This window comes from Danio aesculapii, chromosome 11 (assembly GCF_903798145.1).
Source record: "Danio aesculapii chromosome 11, fDanAes4.1, whole genome shotgun sequence".
Lineage (NCBI taxonomy): Eukaryota > Metazoa > Chordata > Actinopteri > Cypriniformes > Danionidae > Danio > Danio aesculapii.
The window spans coordinates 6,303,964-6,320,011 of NC_079445.1; the positions used below are offsets into that span (position 1 = coordinate 6,303,964).

Genomic DNA, 16,048 nt, shown 5'->3' on the forward strand with positions numbered 1-16,048 from the left:
TAAAAATATCACTGTTTTACGGTATCGTGATTACTGCTCTAAAATATATATATTTTTAAATGTCTAGGAAAAAAACAACACATTTTTATCCACTTTGAAAACAATATATTTTATTTTTTAAAAGATTTAAAATATTTTGGAGCAGTAAACATGTCAGGCTAAATAATGAAAATTAATCATTGACTTCTGCGGGCTTCATTAGTTTCAAAAACACAGATTTCATTACAATTTAAAACAGCATCTTTAGATATTTTTTTCTGCTGGAGATACTGTTGTCCTAAAAAACAAAAAAAATGTAAATTAAAAATCTTACACATACCTTAGGAACGATATTACAGAAAATGTTAAAGTTTTAAAACCTTGACTTTTCCAAACCGCGGTATACCTGTGAAAACGGTTACCGTCCCATGCCTAATGGTGTGCATTATTATTATTATTTTAAAATAAAAACTGTGCTTTTATAATGTTTTCCATGTAGTATCCTCCTCAGTCAGTGCCTGCTGTACTCGTCACACTTGTCATACAATGTTTTATGTGACATTTATAATTGCCTTTAATGCTTTGACACGATGCTGCATATAAAAATGAATTAGTTTTCTGAATTTTGACCTCTATGCTACTTCAGGACTGAAAGCCAAGTGAGATGTTTGTAGTGTGCTAGAGAGTTGCACTTGTGCACACATTATAAATCTTTTGCTAATCCGAGTTGTACAACAGGAACAGTTTATAATTGGTCCACTGCAATTCAGTTAGGGTTTGGAAAATGTATCTGAAAGAAATTTCATACAGCTTTAAACAATTGGAAAGTTTCCCCCGCCACTATGAAGAATTAATCTTTTTTTTTTTTAATTAAGAAAATAAATCATACATTGATACTAGGGCTGCACCATAGATATATACACTAGATATCACACAGACCCTGAGCATGCGTCAATAGCGCAGCCACATTGGCACAGTGCTCCCAGGACAAATGTCATTCAACAGCACTAGTCAAGGCTAAAGCCAATCTGGACTTTTGCGCTGCTTACGGGTGTAATAACGAGCAAACAAAGAAAACAAAGCACAAAGTCATCACATTTCATAGTTAAGATTTCATTTTTTTTTTGTACGTTTTTGTATGTTATGAACTTTTGTGCTAAACAAGTAACGTTATTAATGATAATAGTCACTTACTGTATTCCCCGTAAGGCAAAGTAGCACCAACTCGCACTTAATTCTAGGCTTATGCTAGTTTTGTTGAATAAAATAAGCAGACAATATAAATGAAACATGACGACAAGATGCTGCAGTGCCAGAAACTTGTATTATTGTCGGCTAAGAGAACGAGTCGTTGATAACGGAGATTCATTCACAAACGAAACGCTCCCTCCGTTAGAGTGACAGGTGAAAGCAGAAGAGGGTGGGGTGGGGGTGTTTCAGGACATGGATTAGATCGCATTTAACAGGGAGGGTGGATAATACATTTCCATGCACACAAACACATGCTCTTTATCAGCAATACCCATGTGGTCACTTATCCATCAATGTAGAATATTTGGATAATGACCGCCGCCAAAAAACTTCTGATCATAGATGTATGCATATATGTGTATAACTCTGGCTCTGGATGGCCACATTCATCCACTGCACCTTGATCCCGCATTCATATCAAAGGAGCGCTACCCTGTACTAAAATGGCGGATCTATTGATGCATTCCTTCCAATGGAAAACAACAGGGTAGGCGACATCTAATGTAAATATCTATGGGGCTGCACGATATTGGAAAAATCGCGTATCTACTTGCGGATCTATCTACTTGCGTACAGTAAAAAAATACTGTATCTATCCAATACCAGCAAATGATTGAGTAGCGCTATTTGGAAAGCGTTTTTGGTTACACTTTATTTTAAGGTTCAATTCTCACTCTTAGCAAACCATTAACTATGACATTTGCTTCAAGAAACACCTAATTTGCCCCTTATTAAGGTAGTTTAGGTATTGGGTAGGATTAGAGATGTAGAATAAGATATGTGCAATATAAGTACTAATAAGCAGCCAATATCTCAATAAACTAGCATCTAAGTAATAGGGTATATGCAGAGCTAATGTTTCTTTCCATACTGATCTACTTCCGGTGAACGGTTAGTGTGACTTTTTTCCATTTTATATGGCTCCTTTTACAGCATTGATGTTGTAATATAATTAAAATATAATCAGTTAAATAGACTTCAGTGTTCTTTTAGTTGCTCAAGTATAAAATGAGATGAAAAGACGTTTACACGCATGCGCCCTTCAGGATTAGCAGGCTAGCGCAAAAGCTCCATTGAATATAATGGGGTAAAATAAATGTTTATATTTTAAAGACATGGCAGGGGAAAATGTAGTTTAATGCAGTGCTTCTTGTACAATCTGAGACCCTTTTTAAAGAAAACCGATCTGAAACGCAACGATTTTGTAATGGCATACATTTCACCGGAAGTGCTTGACCTAGGTTACTGATAAATTAAAAGTCCTTCCGCATATACCCTATTGTGAGAATTAGGCATGGGACGATAACCATTTCAAGGGATTGGAAAATCTAGCGGTTTGGAAAAGTCAAGGTTTTATAACCGGCAAATTTTTCTGCTATACCGTTCCTATGGTACATGGATTGTGCTACATTCATTCTTCCATGGCGGGGCGCCACGCCAAAATTGATCCCGCCACGGCTACATTACAGCTTTTCATTCTAAGCATTCAGTCGTGTTTTTTTTTAGTAGCAGGTTATAATCGCACCAAAACGTATTAAAGGGTATAAGGGAATTATAAAAGCGCAAACTTTTCTGTAACCGTAGTAGTGCTGTGCGGTTTTTGTTTACCCCTTTAAGGTTACATGCTGGCTGACTGACTGGTGCGTGAGGCCAGCAAACACGACGTATAGCCATTTCAATTTACTTCAGGATGCATTAATGGCGCTCTCTAGGTCTATTGGAGACATTCATAAAAAATCCTAGCAAATCTAATAAATGTTTGAGACATACTTGTTACATAAACGCACTAAATCGCACTTCAGCAGCATTTAATTGAGAGTGCATGAGAAGATCTGCGCAGCCCTCATTCATAGATTTTTACCATGATGGTCTGAAGACCCCCTATAACATCATTTGATGTAACCATAATCTTAAAACAATAGTCATCATTGTATGACGTATTAAACAATGTATTTAAAAATCACACTGCAGTCGAACAATACAATGCTATAATTTTCTAGGGTTTACACAGTTGTGAGTAATTTTTTTATCATTTTAAATTTGATATGATTTCCTTATCTTTTATATTTTTTAATAAGTACAGGTCAGAGTATCACATTTTTACATAAGAATACAATTTACTTTGAATGACTTAAGGAATTATGTTTCACCCATATTGACAATTTATTTTAAAGGTGCTGTATGTAAGTTTTAGACTCTTCTAAAGCACAAAAATGCCATAATATGTTTGCAGATATTTAAGAAACATAAATGAACATTCTTATTTATCTGAAAAACAATGCTGAAGTCAGATATTCTGCTTTGAAAATGTGTATTCCGTGCAGGAACGTCTGTCTTTGTTTTTTTTTTTTTTTAACCCGCCCAATGCCAGTTTAGCCAATTATATTTCAGAACCCCAGGTTGCCTTGTTGGAAAACCGCGTATTTCATTCATTCATTCAGTCAGGACGTCTCTCAAAGCATGCGCCCGTGACCGAAATGCGACCTCTGGTTGACAGCAGCAGACTCCGAAATAAGAAGCAGATTCAGAGTTCCACATGAGGTTATTAATAAGCACATAATATAAATATTACTAATGTAAACATTAGGTGAGCAGGTTACATTGTAAATAAGTACAATGCTACGTGGTGATATTTGCAGTGATAAACAATTGGGCTGTTTGCATCAGACAAAACATTTTAAAAAATTTAAATACAGCCATTCAGAAGCACAGAATATACACTCACTCGTGAAATTAGTTCAATTTCAAACGGTTTATTTTATTTTCAAGATCTGAGGTGAACTATCTGCTGCTGCTTTCAAGAGTATGGCAATAAATAGCATGTAAAATGGCATTCATATAAATATATATATATATATATCTTTTATATAAATATATAAATAAATATATTGATGACGAGGTCTAAGAAAACATTAATAACATTAACATCCGTCGTAACCGCATATGATTCGCCCCTGCCTAGATGGTGTGACCTGGATTGTGTGTCCTGAAATGTGTGTGGGTCTGCAGCTGCATATTATTGACTGGTCCAGCCAGGAGTTGAACAAGGGACCTTTATGCTGTGAGGCAACAGTGCTTACCGCTGAGCCACTGTGCCACCAAACTCTTATTTTTCATTCATTCATTTTCTTTTTGGCCTAGTCCCTTTATTAATCAGGGGTCGTCACAGTGAGATGAACCGCCAACTTATCTGGCATAGGTTTTATGCAGCAAATGCCCTTCCAGCTGCAACCCATCACTGGGAAACACCCATGCAGACTTATTCACACACATACACTACTGCCAATTTAGCTAACCCAATTCACCTACAACACGTATCTTTGGACTTGTGGGGGAAACCGGAGCACCCGGAGGAAACCCACGCGAACACGGGGAGAACATGCAAACTCTGCACAGAAATGCCAACTGACTCAACCGAGGCTTGAATCAGCGACCTTCTTGCTGTGAGGTGATCGTGCTACCCATTGTGCCACCGTGTTGCTCAACTCTATTTTTATGTAATGTAATTTTTGACTGAGCTTTCTGAATGTGATCCTATCAGAACACCATCAGTTCAGAACCGCTGATCATCATGTATTTAATGCACCTTTTGGCTAATTGTTTCTTTCCTTGTTTTGTTAGAGACTTTACGAAACTACTTTTCTCAATACGGAGAGGTTGTGGACTGCGTCATCATGAAAGATAAAAGCACAAATCAGTCCAGGGGCTTTGGCTTTGTGAAGTTTAAAGACCCCAATTGCGTACGCACTGTCCTGGACACCAAACCTCATAACCTGGATGGAAGAAATGTGAGGAAAATGACTGATAAATCACTCTACCTAGTCTTGAAAATTGCATCGCATTTAATGCACACTTAAAGCCATCTGCTGCTCGTGACATTCAGAGTCAAGAACTTCTGTTCTAATGGCATAATGGTTTAGATGTTCTTTTACTGAATAAGTGCTGTCTGTATATTCTTGTAGATCGACCCAAAGCCTTGTACACCTAGAGGTATGCAGCCTGAGAAGACCCGGACAAAAGACGGCTGGGTAAGATCTTGAAAATGTTCAGCCGCTTTAGTTTTTTAAATTCCAAGTTTGATTATTAGAGTCTGAAAGATATTCAAAGCAGAAAGCAGATTTTACTTTATTTTATTTATTTATTTATTTTTATCTTTATTATTTTTTTTATAATTTTTAAATAATTTTTTTTCAATTTTTTTAATAATGTTTTTTTATTTAAATTTTTTTTTATATTTTTTTATTTTATTTTACATTTTATTTATGGTTTTATTTAATTTTATTGTTTTATTTAATTTTTTTTCATAAATTTTTTATTTTGTTTAATTTTTATTGCATTTTTTAAATTTAATTTAATAATTTTTTTTTATTTAATGTAATTAATTAATTAATTTTTTTTTTATTTTATTTCCCCCCAAAAAAGCTAAAACATTTTTTTTGTATGTGTTTTTTTTTAGAAGGGAAGCAAAAGTGACAGTAATAAATCTAAGAAGATATTTGTGGGTGGAATTCCTCATAATTGCGGTGAAGCTGAACTCAGGGATTATTTCAACCGATTTGGAGTGGTGAGATGGACACAAATGCAGAAATGTACCATTTGTCTTCAATAAGACTGTGATGACTCTCATAGAAAAAAATAATCAAGTTATAGTATTGTTAGACCAGGCATGGGCAAACATGATCCTCGAGGGCCGGTGTCCCCGCAGAGTTTTGCTCCAACACTAATCAAACACACCTGAACACCCTAATTAGTGTCTTCAAGATCACTAGAAAGCTACAAGCAGGTGTGTTTGATTTGGGTTGGAGCAAAACTATGCAGGGACACCGGCCCTCCAGGATCGAGTTTGCCCATCCCTGTGTTAGACAGTGTTCTTTAGAGCAGTGTTTCCCAACCCTGTTCCTGAAGGCACACTAACAGTACACATTTTCAACCTCTCCCTAATCAAACACACCTGAATCAACTTATCATAACATCAGAAGAGACTCCAACACCTGAAGTTAATGGGTCAGAAAAGGGAGACATCCAAAATATGTACTGTTGGTGTGCCTCCAGGAACAGGGTTGGGAAACACTGCTTTAGAGCATATGAAGTGTTCAGATTCAATCTGGAAAAAGTGCTGTCTAAAATGTTCTTATTAAATGGATATTTTTCTTAGCCTCAAATGTGTATGTTCAATTATTTTACTTTAAAAGTAATTAAAATAATCTATTAATTGCTTTAAAAGTAAAATCACTGAGCCTAATCACAGGAGGCTGAGAAAGATTTTAGAAGAACAGACGGCACTTAGAGGTTTTTGCATCTGAACTCTTCATATACAGTGGAGGTCAAAAGGACACATGGTAATAAACTATTTTGGTCATCGGTATGGTCCATTTTAGCATTTTTAGAACGTAGATTGTACATTTTGTCACATATTTGAACCCTGCTGTATGTCATATTTCATATATGATGCCTTTTCGGTCTCCATTTTGTCCTTCACGGGTCCTGTTCTCCTTTTGAAGGTCACAGAGGTGGTAATGATCTATGACGCAGAGAAACAGAGGCCTCGAGGTAAACCACACATTCATATTTGCTCCCATTCAGTCTCTCTCACCTCATGCACAAGACAAACTATTCCAACCCAAAGAGAAGCGAACATCACGCAGGCCATCCGTCCCTCTCATGTGTGCCATGCTTGGTTTGGTGCGGCTCAACTTTTGCATGGTGGCAAATCAGCAGCATCCACATGACACGCCGACATTTGCATTAAACATGCTCAGATAATGCAGCTTCTTGCAGATCCACTTGTTTTTTTTAAAAGAGGAGTTCATCCGGAAATTAAAAGTGCTTTTTCTTTATTTTATTCAAACCTGTTTGCTGTTCTTTTATTTCTTTTTTTTTTAGTAATTACAGATTTCGAGGCACTTCTTTTAAACAGATGCTTGTACATGCAGGAGGTTTGTTAATGAACTTAAAGGGCACCTATGATAAAAATCATCTTTTGTAAGCTGTTTGGACAGAACTGTGTGTAGGTAAAGTGTGTCCACAGTCATATTAGGGTGATATAAACATAATAAGTCTCTTGATTTTAATTTCCTGACATTAAAATAGGATCCAAATCACTCCTATTTTGAGGCAACATACGTAGGAGTGCGTTTTCCCCACCCACCGATTTGATTGACAGCCGTGTATTAACATGTCTCCGAAGTAATATGTATAATCATATCAACAAGACAGGACGTGTGTAAGGCAGCTGGGATTAAAAGATCTGTTCAGCTCACTGTGATCATCAGTCATCATCAAATATGAGTTTTACAAGTTTAGAACGGTTTTAAAACAGTGCATGTTTGTAATAAATTACAGCGATTTTACCGTATTTATCATCACAGCCGCATGTCAGTACAGTCCACGGTTTGTGGACGTTAAATCTGGTTTATTTTATACATTAACGAATATCATACGTGATGGATATCCATACAGCAGTGGATATTAACGTATATCCTGTCGCATTTGCCGTGCAAAAAAGTGCAAAGTAAGACTCACTTTACTCTGGTAAAGTTTTTACTGTGGTATTTCTCACAAACGTTACGCGAGATCTGCTTCCTTTATGTTTGTCAATGTGCTGTTTATCTGACGCAGCCGAGGCGGAGATTAATGGCCCGTTTCCACTGAGTGGTACGGTACGGTTCGGTTTGGTTTGGTACGCTTTTATGGCCGTTTCCACTGTCAAAAAGCGTACCGAACCGAACCGTACCGTACCACTTTTTCGGCACCCTTTCGAAAGGGTCCCAAACACGAGAAAGGGTACCAAAAGGCGGAGCCAAACGCGCAGCTGAACGCTATTGGTTTACAGAGATACGTCATTCGCTTACGCAACAAGCCAGAATGAAAACAAAAAAACCCGCCATGTTTGAAAAACACAGCGAGAGATTTTAGCGGAATTATAAATACATATAATAACGAGCCATGGTCGATCTGGGCTCAAACAAACCTTGTCGTCGTCTTGATGGACAGCCACAAATCCAAGAAGAAGAGCAGATTTACCCTGTGCCCCGTAGTTTTTTACGAGCCAGTCTGAGGCGCGAGCGGTTTCGCTTTCTTGCTAGCGGTTTCGCTTTCTTGCTAGCGCTCGCGCGCGACTAACATTATATCTTAAATAACAAACTTCTTGAGCTGATGATAATAACCTGCGCTTGATTATTGATGTGCTTTTGAAACCCGATCCTGTCAAACACTGACAAACGCGAGAGTGAAGCGTGAAGAAACAAAGGAGAAGCCGGGAAAAAAGGAGAACATTAAATACGAGCGAAATGTCTACTTTATGTAGTTCTTCTGTAGTTGGGAACATATCGGAGACTGTAAGGGGCTGTATGTGTTTATATATGTTCATTTATTTAGTTATTTAATATAATTACAGACGTTACAGTAGGCTGTTTCGCACTGTCTTTGATCTGCAGTTATAATCAACTCATGTTCATTGAAAAGTTAGTAATAAACATTTCTACACAAGTATTTATGTGTATGAAGCATCTGTTTTGTGAGAAGTGCTTTTCATATGATATGTAAGTGACCCGTACAGCTCTACTGTAGACATTTCCTCGAGCGAGAATGACGTCGACTGAAACTTCCTGTCATACACCACGCCCACCAAAAGGGTACCCTTGTTAGTGGAAACGCAAGCCTGATAAAGGTGACCCGTACCAAACCGAACCGTACCGTACCGTACCAGTCAGTGGAAACGAGCCATAAGGCACACTCTGACAGGCACGTGGCAATGGTGGGCGGGGAGAACTAGCATTAAAGGCACAGGCAACAGAGCAGTGTTCAGAGCAGATAATGTCAATATTCTGAAAGGTATAGTAATATAGTAATATATTAGGAATGTATAGTAATACAACATAATCTGATGGATGTATTGAGCTGAAACTTTACAGACACATTCTGGAGACACAAAAGACTTCTTTTAAATCTTGAGAAAGGGGTAAAATAGGTAAAAAAGGGGTAAAATAGGGGTAAAAAATTAAAAACAAGAGATTTGTTGTGCCTTTGAGACTAAAAGATCACAACTACATTAGCCACGAAAATTCTGAAAATAAATAAATTCAACATTTTATTTTTTAGTAAAAAGCAATTTTGTTTGTATCTTGCATATTAGTAGAAAAAAATGTTTGACAGAAATGATAAGTTTCTTAATGAATTCCTTGTAGAATTTGAATTCCATGATAAAATAAATAACAGGATAAGATGTGATCATGTTAATGATCAAGTATGTGAATGGTCAAGTATTTATATACACTTTAATAGAGCCATTGTTTTATTTTCCAGTCTTTATCTGTTTACCGTAACCAGTGTTGAGGGCAACACATTACAAGTAACACGAGTTATGTTATAATATCACTTTTTTAAAGTAACGAGTAAAGAAACGCATTATAATGATTGTGATAATGTTTGCGTTACGTTTTTAAAAAATATAACTTTTTAGATGAATATGCTTTTAAAAAATAGTTTGCTGAATTAAAATTAGTGTAATCGCGTTGAATCACACTCATTGACTACGTTTACATGGACATCAGTAGGGTCAGACAGAATCTGCGGACAATTTTTGCTATTTCTGCGGAGAATTTTGTAAATTTAATTTTGTGAAGTGATTTTGGGACTATCATAACTAAAAACTTAATATATATGAAATAAAAAATAATGGCTTTTTAACTTATTTAAAGGTTTACAATGCAAATCCAATTATATCCACTTATTTGGTAAACAAAGCAAGTCTATGATATAATAGATCTCCTAACAGACAGAAAATATTACTGTACAAACTGCATTGTAAATAAATCAAATGAATATTTTTATATTAGTCAATAATATTAATGAAATGATTTTAAAAACTGGATCTATAAATTTGCACATATTTACACAACAAAAAAAATTGACTCAATAATGGGCTAAAAATCTGCGGATTTCTGCGCGCACAGATTCCGTGTGGGCCTAGACATCAGTAATTGAATTATTGGCCTTAATCTGATTAAGACAATAATATGATTAAGGTGTTTACATGAGTTGCTTTTTTGAATGTTCCTTTCCTAATCTCGTTTTACATGTTAAAGCAGATAATTTGATAAACGTCATTGCGTCACCATGCTATCCACATTTCCTCAAGAGTTTCATGTAATTTCGGGTGTTTCATTTTAAATTTCTGGTGAAAATCATACACTATGAGAATAGTTTGCGGTGTTTATGTCTGTGCTGCACTTCAATAATGCAACTAAAATCAGCGTACTTCCTTTTTCTTAATTTGATTTCAAGTTAGTTCAATTATGACTTTAGTCGGATTAAGGTCATCAAATATCGCTGTTTACATGGTAGACTCTTAATCAGAGTATTGTCTTAATCATATTAAAATCGGATTATTGGCGTCCATGTAAACGTACTCGATGAGAAAATGAGCTCCTTGCGGGAACAGACAAAAACCAAGATGGCGGAGCCTTACATTTCTGTGATGGAAGTATTGTCTTTATTTTAAACACATGGACGAAAAGGGGATTAAACTCAATGGACGGTGATTTTATATACGGCATATGTAGCGTCAGGAAGTACTCAGAAGGTAACATTATTCTGTGTTTTAATTATTAGTATTTTTAAAGGTAAATGAGGGTGTAGGTTATTCAGTGTGTCGTTAAATGCAGAGCTCCTCTGCAAATTCTGCAAATTCTGAAAGAGATCAAGCCTCAGGTATGAAAAAGTAACTCAAAAGTAATGTAAAAGTAATGTGATGCATTACTTACCATAAAAAGTAACTAAGTGATGCAACTAGTTACTTTTTTGGGGAGTAACTCAATATTGTAATGCATTACTTTCAAAGTAACTTTCCCCAGCACTGACCATAACAGTCCCTGTTATCTGGTTAAAATGACTGTGGCCTGATTCAGAACTTAACATGGAACATAGCCATCAATATGATTGAAGAAATAAAAAGAACAGCCTTTTCATTAAAAAAAGTTATATTCATGGAAAGATTGCAGTGTAATCTTGACATCCGCTCCAGCCATGTTCTTTGTCTTCCAGAAAATGTTTCAACCTAAAATGCTTCTGACATTTCACTCTCGTTGGGTTCATCTGGAATAGTTTGTCGTGTGAACATTTGCGGTTGTCTTAATAAATTTCAAACCATTAAAAGTAATTCCTATTAACCCGTAGACATATTTAAGTAAGTTTTTTTTAATGCACATTTACATTTTATTGATCTACAAAATCTGTGTTTATTGCAATGTAGTGCATTTAAGTAAGCCTTTCTATCTTTCTTTTTATGTCCCTGTTTTCCTTGTCAAGTGTTTGAATGCATTAACAATTTCCTGAGATATGTCTGTTCTTTCTTGTAGGATACAGTACAGATAGTGGCACCACACAGATTAAGGCCTGGTGTGAAACACACTCATGTCTGTTTCTCTGGTGTAAACACGGTTAATGCTTCAGCTTGTACCCTGCTAAACACTGCCGCTCGTCCTTTTTCCTAATGTTTCTGTTGAGAAATTCAGTGTGTAAGAATATTCAGACGCTGCAGTCAGGATTTTGTTCTCTGTAGCTGTATGTATTAGGGTTGGGCGATGTCGACCAATTTGGCATCGTATGATGTCTAATGTGAAACATCGCGATGGACGATGGCATCTGTAAATTAATTACTTACGAATAATTAATGAATTCATTATGAATTAATTATTTGTAGCCTACCATTTCATCTACCTGACCTGCATAGTCTTAGTTTTACACATAACCAAATCATAAATAAATAAAGATAAGTTGCACACAAAATACCACCTGTCTATCACTTTCTCCGCGAGATTCTGGCATGAATAGGCAGAGTGATCTGTGTCGTTATAATGGCGTCGACTCACTTGGTTGGTTATAAAGGTGCACATCCAACAGCAACCAACCAATAGTATCTGAGATTTTCCCTAAAATTATTAAGTACAAGCGTGAAAGCTAAAGATTGAAGCAGTGTACAGACACTCTGACATGTTACCTGATAGATTCAAAAGACCGAAGAGTCGTTAGATCGAGACAAGATTAATTAAATATCACGTTTAAAAACTATAGTGAGATACGATCCAGTGGTACATCCTTGATAAACAGTCCGACGTGCACTGCTGTCTGGGGTTTTGTGCTCAAAGCACCCGCTGACTGCTGGCGCTGCAGCATGACAGAGTGTGTGTGTTTGTGTGTGTGATCACGTGATGTTTTCAGCGGTATAGTGTGGATGGAGGGCTTTTCATAAATGCTAGATGAAACGCCAGAGTGGACTTAAATCGTTTTCATTCTAAAATGGCATTTTAATACTAAGACCTATTAGTGTAAACAGGGTCGTGTGTATTTTTCACGAGCGGGTTGCTGCTGCGACGGGGGCGGGGCGGAGGATCGCGGCTTAGCATCGTGATGTCTATCGGCCATCGGCGATAGCATGGACTATCGACCCAACCCTAGTATCTATGCAGGACTCCCTCTAAATATATTCGACTGTAAAAGGGATGGCCCTAAGGACTAGTTGTTCATCTAGTGCACTAGTGTTTGGAAATAAATTCAGAGATACATCTTCATGGAGAGGGTTTTAGAGTACTGTGGATTAGCTCGAAATACTTTCAGCATGGTGAAACACTCTTCATAAGGTTGTCTCTAAATTCATTCCAGTTTAAGGGAGAGTTCATCCAAAGATGATCATGATCACTGCCATCAATTACATCAATTCTACTCTTCACTTATTCCAAACCTAGTTGAGTTTCTTTCTTCTGCTGAACACAAAAGAAGATATCGATATCTAAATGCTGGTACCCATTGCTTTTGTTTACAACCCTCAAAATTGTCAACAGTAGTCATTGTGCGCTAACAAACTTCTTTATTTAAGTGATTTTCGTTTGTCTTCAACAGAAGAAACAAACACATGAAGGTTTAAAACGACACGATGAATGGTAAATGATTAGGTAATTTTCAGTTTTGGGTGAACAATCTCTTTGAGGAAAGAGTTGCTGAAGTGTCTTTTGTGCAACTTCATGTCCATTAGAAGGACTCAGGATCTTTTGGCATTAAAATTAATAATAGTAAAACTTTTAAATTGGGCATTTGTAAGACAATTTAGGTAATATGTAGTCCAGATTACCCAATGGCTAGCTAGTTTTGATCAGATCTAGTCTTTAAGAGGAAGAAGCACTTGATGTTGACTTCTAAAACCCTCTTTAAGTGGCAGCTTTCTACTTTAATGAAACTAGGCCTGATGATGAAGGGCAGGTTGGGTATATTTAGTCCTCATTTAGACGGATGGTTCTGCTCCACATAGTGTACGAATTCTCAGATCTCTTCAGTCTCAAAGGACGTGCAATCGGAATCAGGTTAGATCCCAAAGTGGAGATTCTCGCAGCCCAGTTCTGCCACAGTTATCTGATCTGACAGAAACTAGTTCACACTGGTGGACCTGGCACAGCTAAACTCAGCTGCTGCTGGAGGATTGTGCTCTGTCTTATCGCGTAAGTGACCTTGGATTGGCGCTCCGCTTCAGCGGCCCACTTTGATAGTTCTGCCTGTGCGACCCCTGCACGCGTGGGTGCACGCAGTTGCATCTTTTTCACCGTCCCCGAGTCTCTGAGCGGGTCTCTGGATGAGCATTAACTGGGCTTACACCACACGAGAAACTGGGCTGCATTACATGTTTCACAAATACCCTTATATCCCTGTGGTGCTCTTGTTGCAGTGTTATAATCTCTGTTCTCTCAGTTTGCCCAAAGTACCATGGCATTTTGGGAAGCTTTGAGAAAAGCAGCTGTAGTTGTAATGATCATTCTTGTTATGCATTGATAACTGTGGTTGCTGCTCGCATTTGTTGTGTAAGATCGGGGTGGTGATGGAAGTGAGGTTCAGATGAAACTTGAAAGGCAGAAATAATCACGTGTCTATATTAAAAAAATAAATAAAAATAGCAGGGATCCTCCTGTCATCAGCACGCTTTAGGTTGCATAAGACCTCAGTTATCAGACGCCTTCGACTGCTGTTAATCATTCACTATGTTCAGGGTTGAAGTATTGCAGGATAATACGTAACGCCTCTGTCCTTTCGGCCTCCACCTGTGAGCTTTCCTGGTGACTCGGGCCGCATTGTCATCTGAACCTCAGGGACCCCCCACCCCATCCCTCTTATGTTCTTCTAGCTGTTCTGTCCCAACACCCTGCTGCTCTGTTGACTTTTGGTCGTTGGCTAGGTTTTGGATTTATTACTTTCGAGGCCGAACAATCAGTGGACCAGGCTGTCAACATGCATTTTCACGACATCATGGGCAAAAAAGTGTGTAGTTGTAGTTTTATTTTCCCCTACAACAGAAACTAAAGCTTGGGCGACCAAACATATGTCAAATGTCGGTTTTTCTTTCTTTATGACAGAAAAACAGGATTAGTTATTTGTCTCCCAATCAGGGGGAAGTTTGCAAAAGTTTAAAAAGAGTAAATTATTTCTTGTGTAATTGTTGTTTTACCATGTTAGTCACCCAAGGCTTGGTTCATTTGAACCGCTCCTTTAGGTGCTGTAATGATGTGACTTACTTGTAGACCTTAATCAGAACTCATTAAATTAATAGCATACTTTGCTATCATTATTGCATTATAAAGGATCACCACATAAAAATACAAAGAGAAATTTCAAGCATTATATCAGCACTCACCTAAAGAACCGGTTGGTTTCCTTTTTTTATTTTGTTTTCTTTCTTTTTTCCTTTTATTCAGGTTATTACTATCAGGTCACTTACTATTTGAGCTCTGTAATATCCCAGAAGGCAAAGAGAAATCTCAAATAAGTGACCTCAATATTCGAATCTCCATACTGTGTCTGTTAGTCTACTTGATATGGACTTTGGGTGGGTAGCGGAAGTGTCTGTAGAGTAAGATTATTGTCTGATACTTAGGTGTATTGGTCTGTTTTGCGGGATAGCGCAAGACTGAACAAGTCGCATGACGTGTTATCTCACCTCACCAGCTCCACTTAGAGAATCACTCCCAGCATGGCCTGTTTGAAGAAGTTCATTCTGAATATATAACTCTAGCATTCTCACACATTTTGACTAATAGCCTCGCAGAATGCGAAGCCATTCGCAGAAGAAAGTCTTGGACTTTCAGCGCTTTGTCTCCCGGAGCATTTCCTTGCTCTGTCATGACTGCACTTTGCTGATTTAAAGTGAAAAACCTCTTGCAGCGAGTTTGTTTGAGACTCCAGAATAGCTCCGCAGTTTCTGTCCTACATTGAGTTTGTTCTTGCCTGCCGCCGCTCTCCTTGACTTGGGCTCTGCGTTCCTGAAGGAATCAGGTGCTACAGTACCTGGGCTATTGTTCTTCTCGTGACATTTTTTCATTGGGGTTTTAAGGGAGGTGGGGCCATACGTTATAAAATTAGAAACTGGAGCATATCAAACTGTGTACCAAATCCCAGCTCTGCTGTTGGACGCGGAGGCTTGCGCGAGGCCTCCCATCACTCTGAGCAGTGATGCCCGCGGGAGTGGGGGGGCCGTGCTGCCGATTTGAGGGTTGCAGACCACTCGCTCAAACTGATACCTAATTAGGTCGACAGTGAGAGAGGAGGAGAGAGAGATGAAAAGCGAGTCATTACATTTATGCTGCTTTCCAACGGAAAAATATTGTCTCTCGCTCTTGATGCAAGGTGACCCCAATAACTCACCCCCTTTAGAGTCTCAAGTCTATTTCTGGATCTCCACTTGAGCTCAAGTGAAACTTCCCTGTGTGTATTAAACTAAGTTGGTCCTTTTTTTTAATCAGCGTGGCAGGTAATAGAATGCCGTTGACTTAATTGGGTT

General features: G+C 37.7%; 1 protein-coding gene across 6 annotated transcripts in view; it reads left to right on the forward strand.

The window, feature by feature from the left end:
- dazap1 (DAZ associated protein 1) overlaps positions 1–16,048 on the forward strand; it is a 42,931-nt gene that overhangs the window by 1,422 nt on the left and 25,461 nt on the right. For all 6 annotated transcript variants that reach the window (XM_056467963.1, XM_056467965.1, XM_056467964.1 and 3 more), the window contains exons 3-7: positions 4,852–5,018; positions 5,193–5,258; positions 5,687–5,794; positions 6,732–6,780; positions 14,450–14,532. In XM_056467963.1, coding sequence (XP_056323938.1) covers positions 4,852–5,018; positions 5,193–5,258; positions 5,687–5,794; positions 6,732–6,780; positions 14,450–14,532 — 473 coding nt within the window. The remainder of the gene's footprint in view (positions 1–4,851; positions 5,019–5,192; positions 5,259–5,686; positions 5,795–6,731; positions 6,781–14,449; positions 14,533–16,048) is intronic.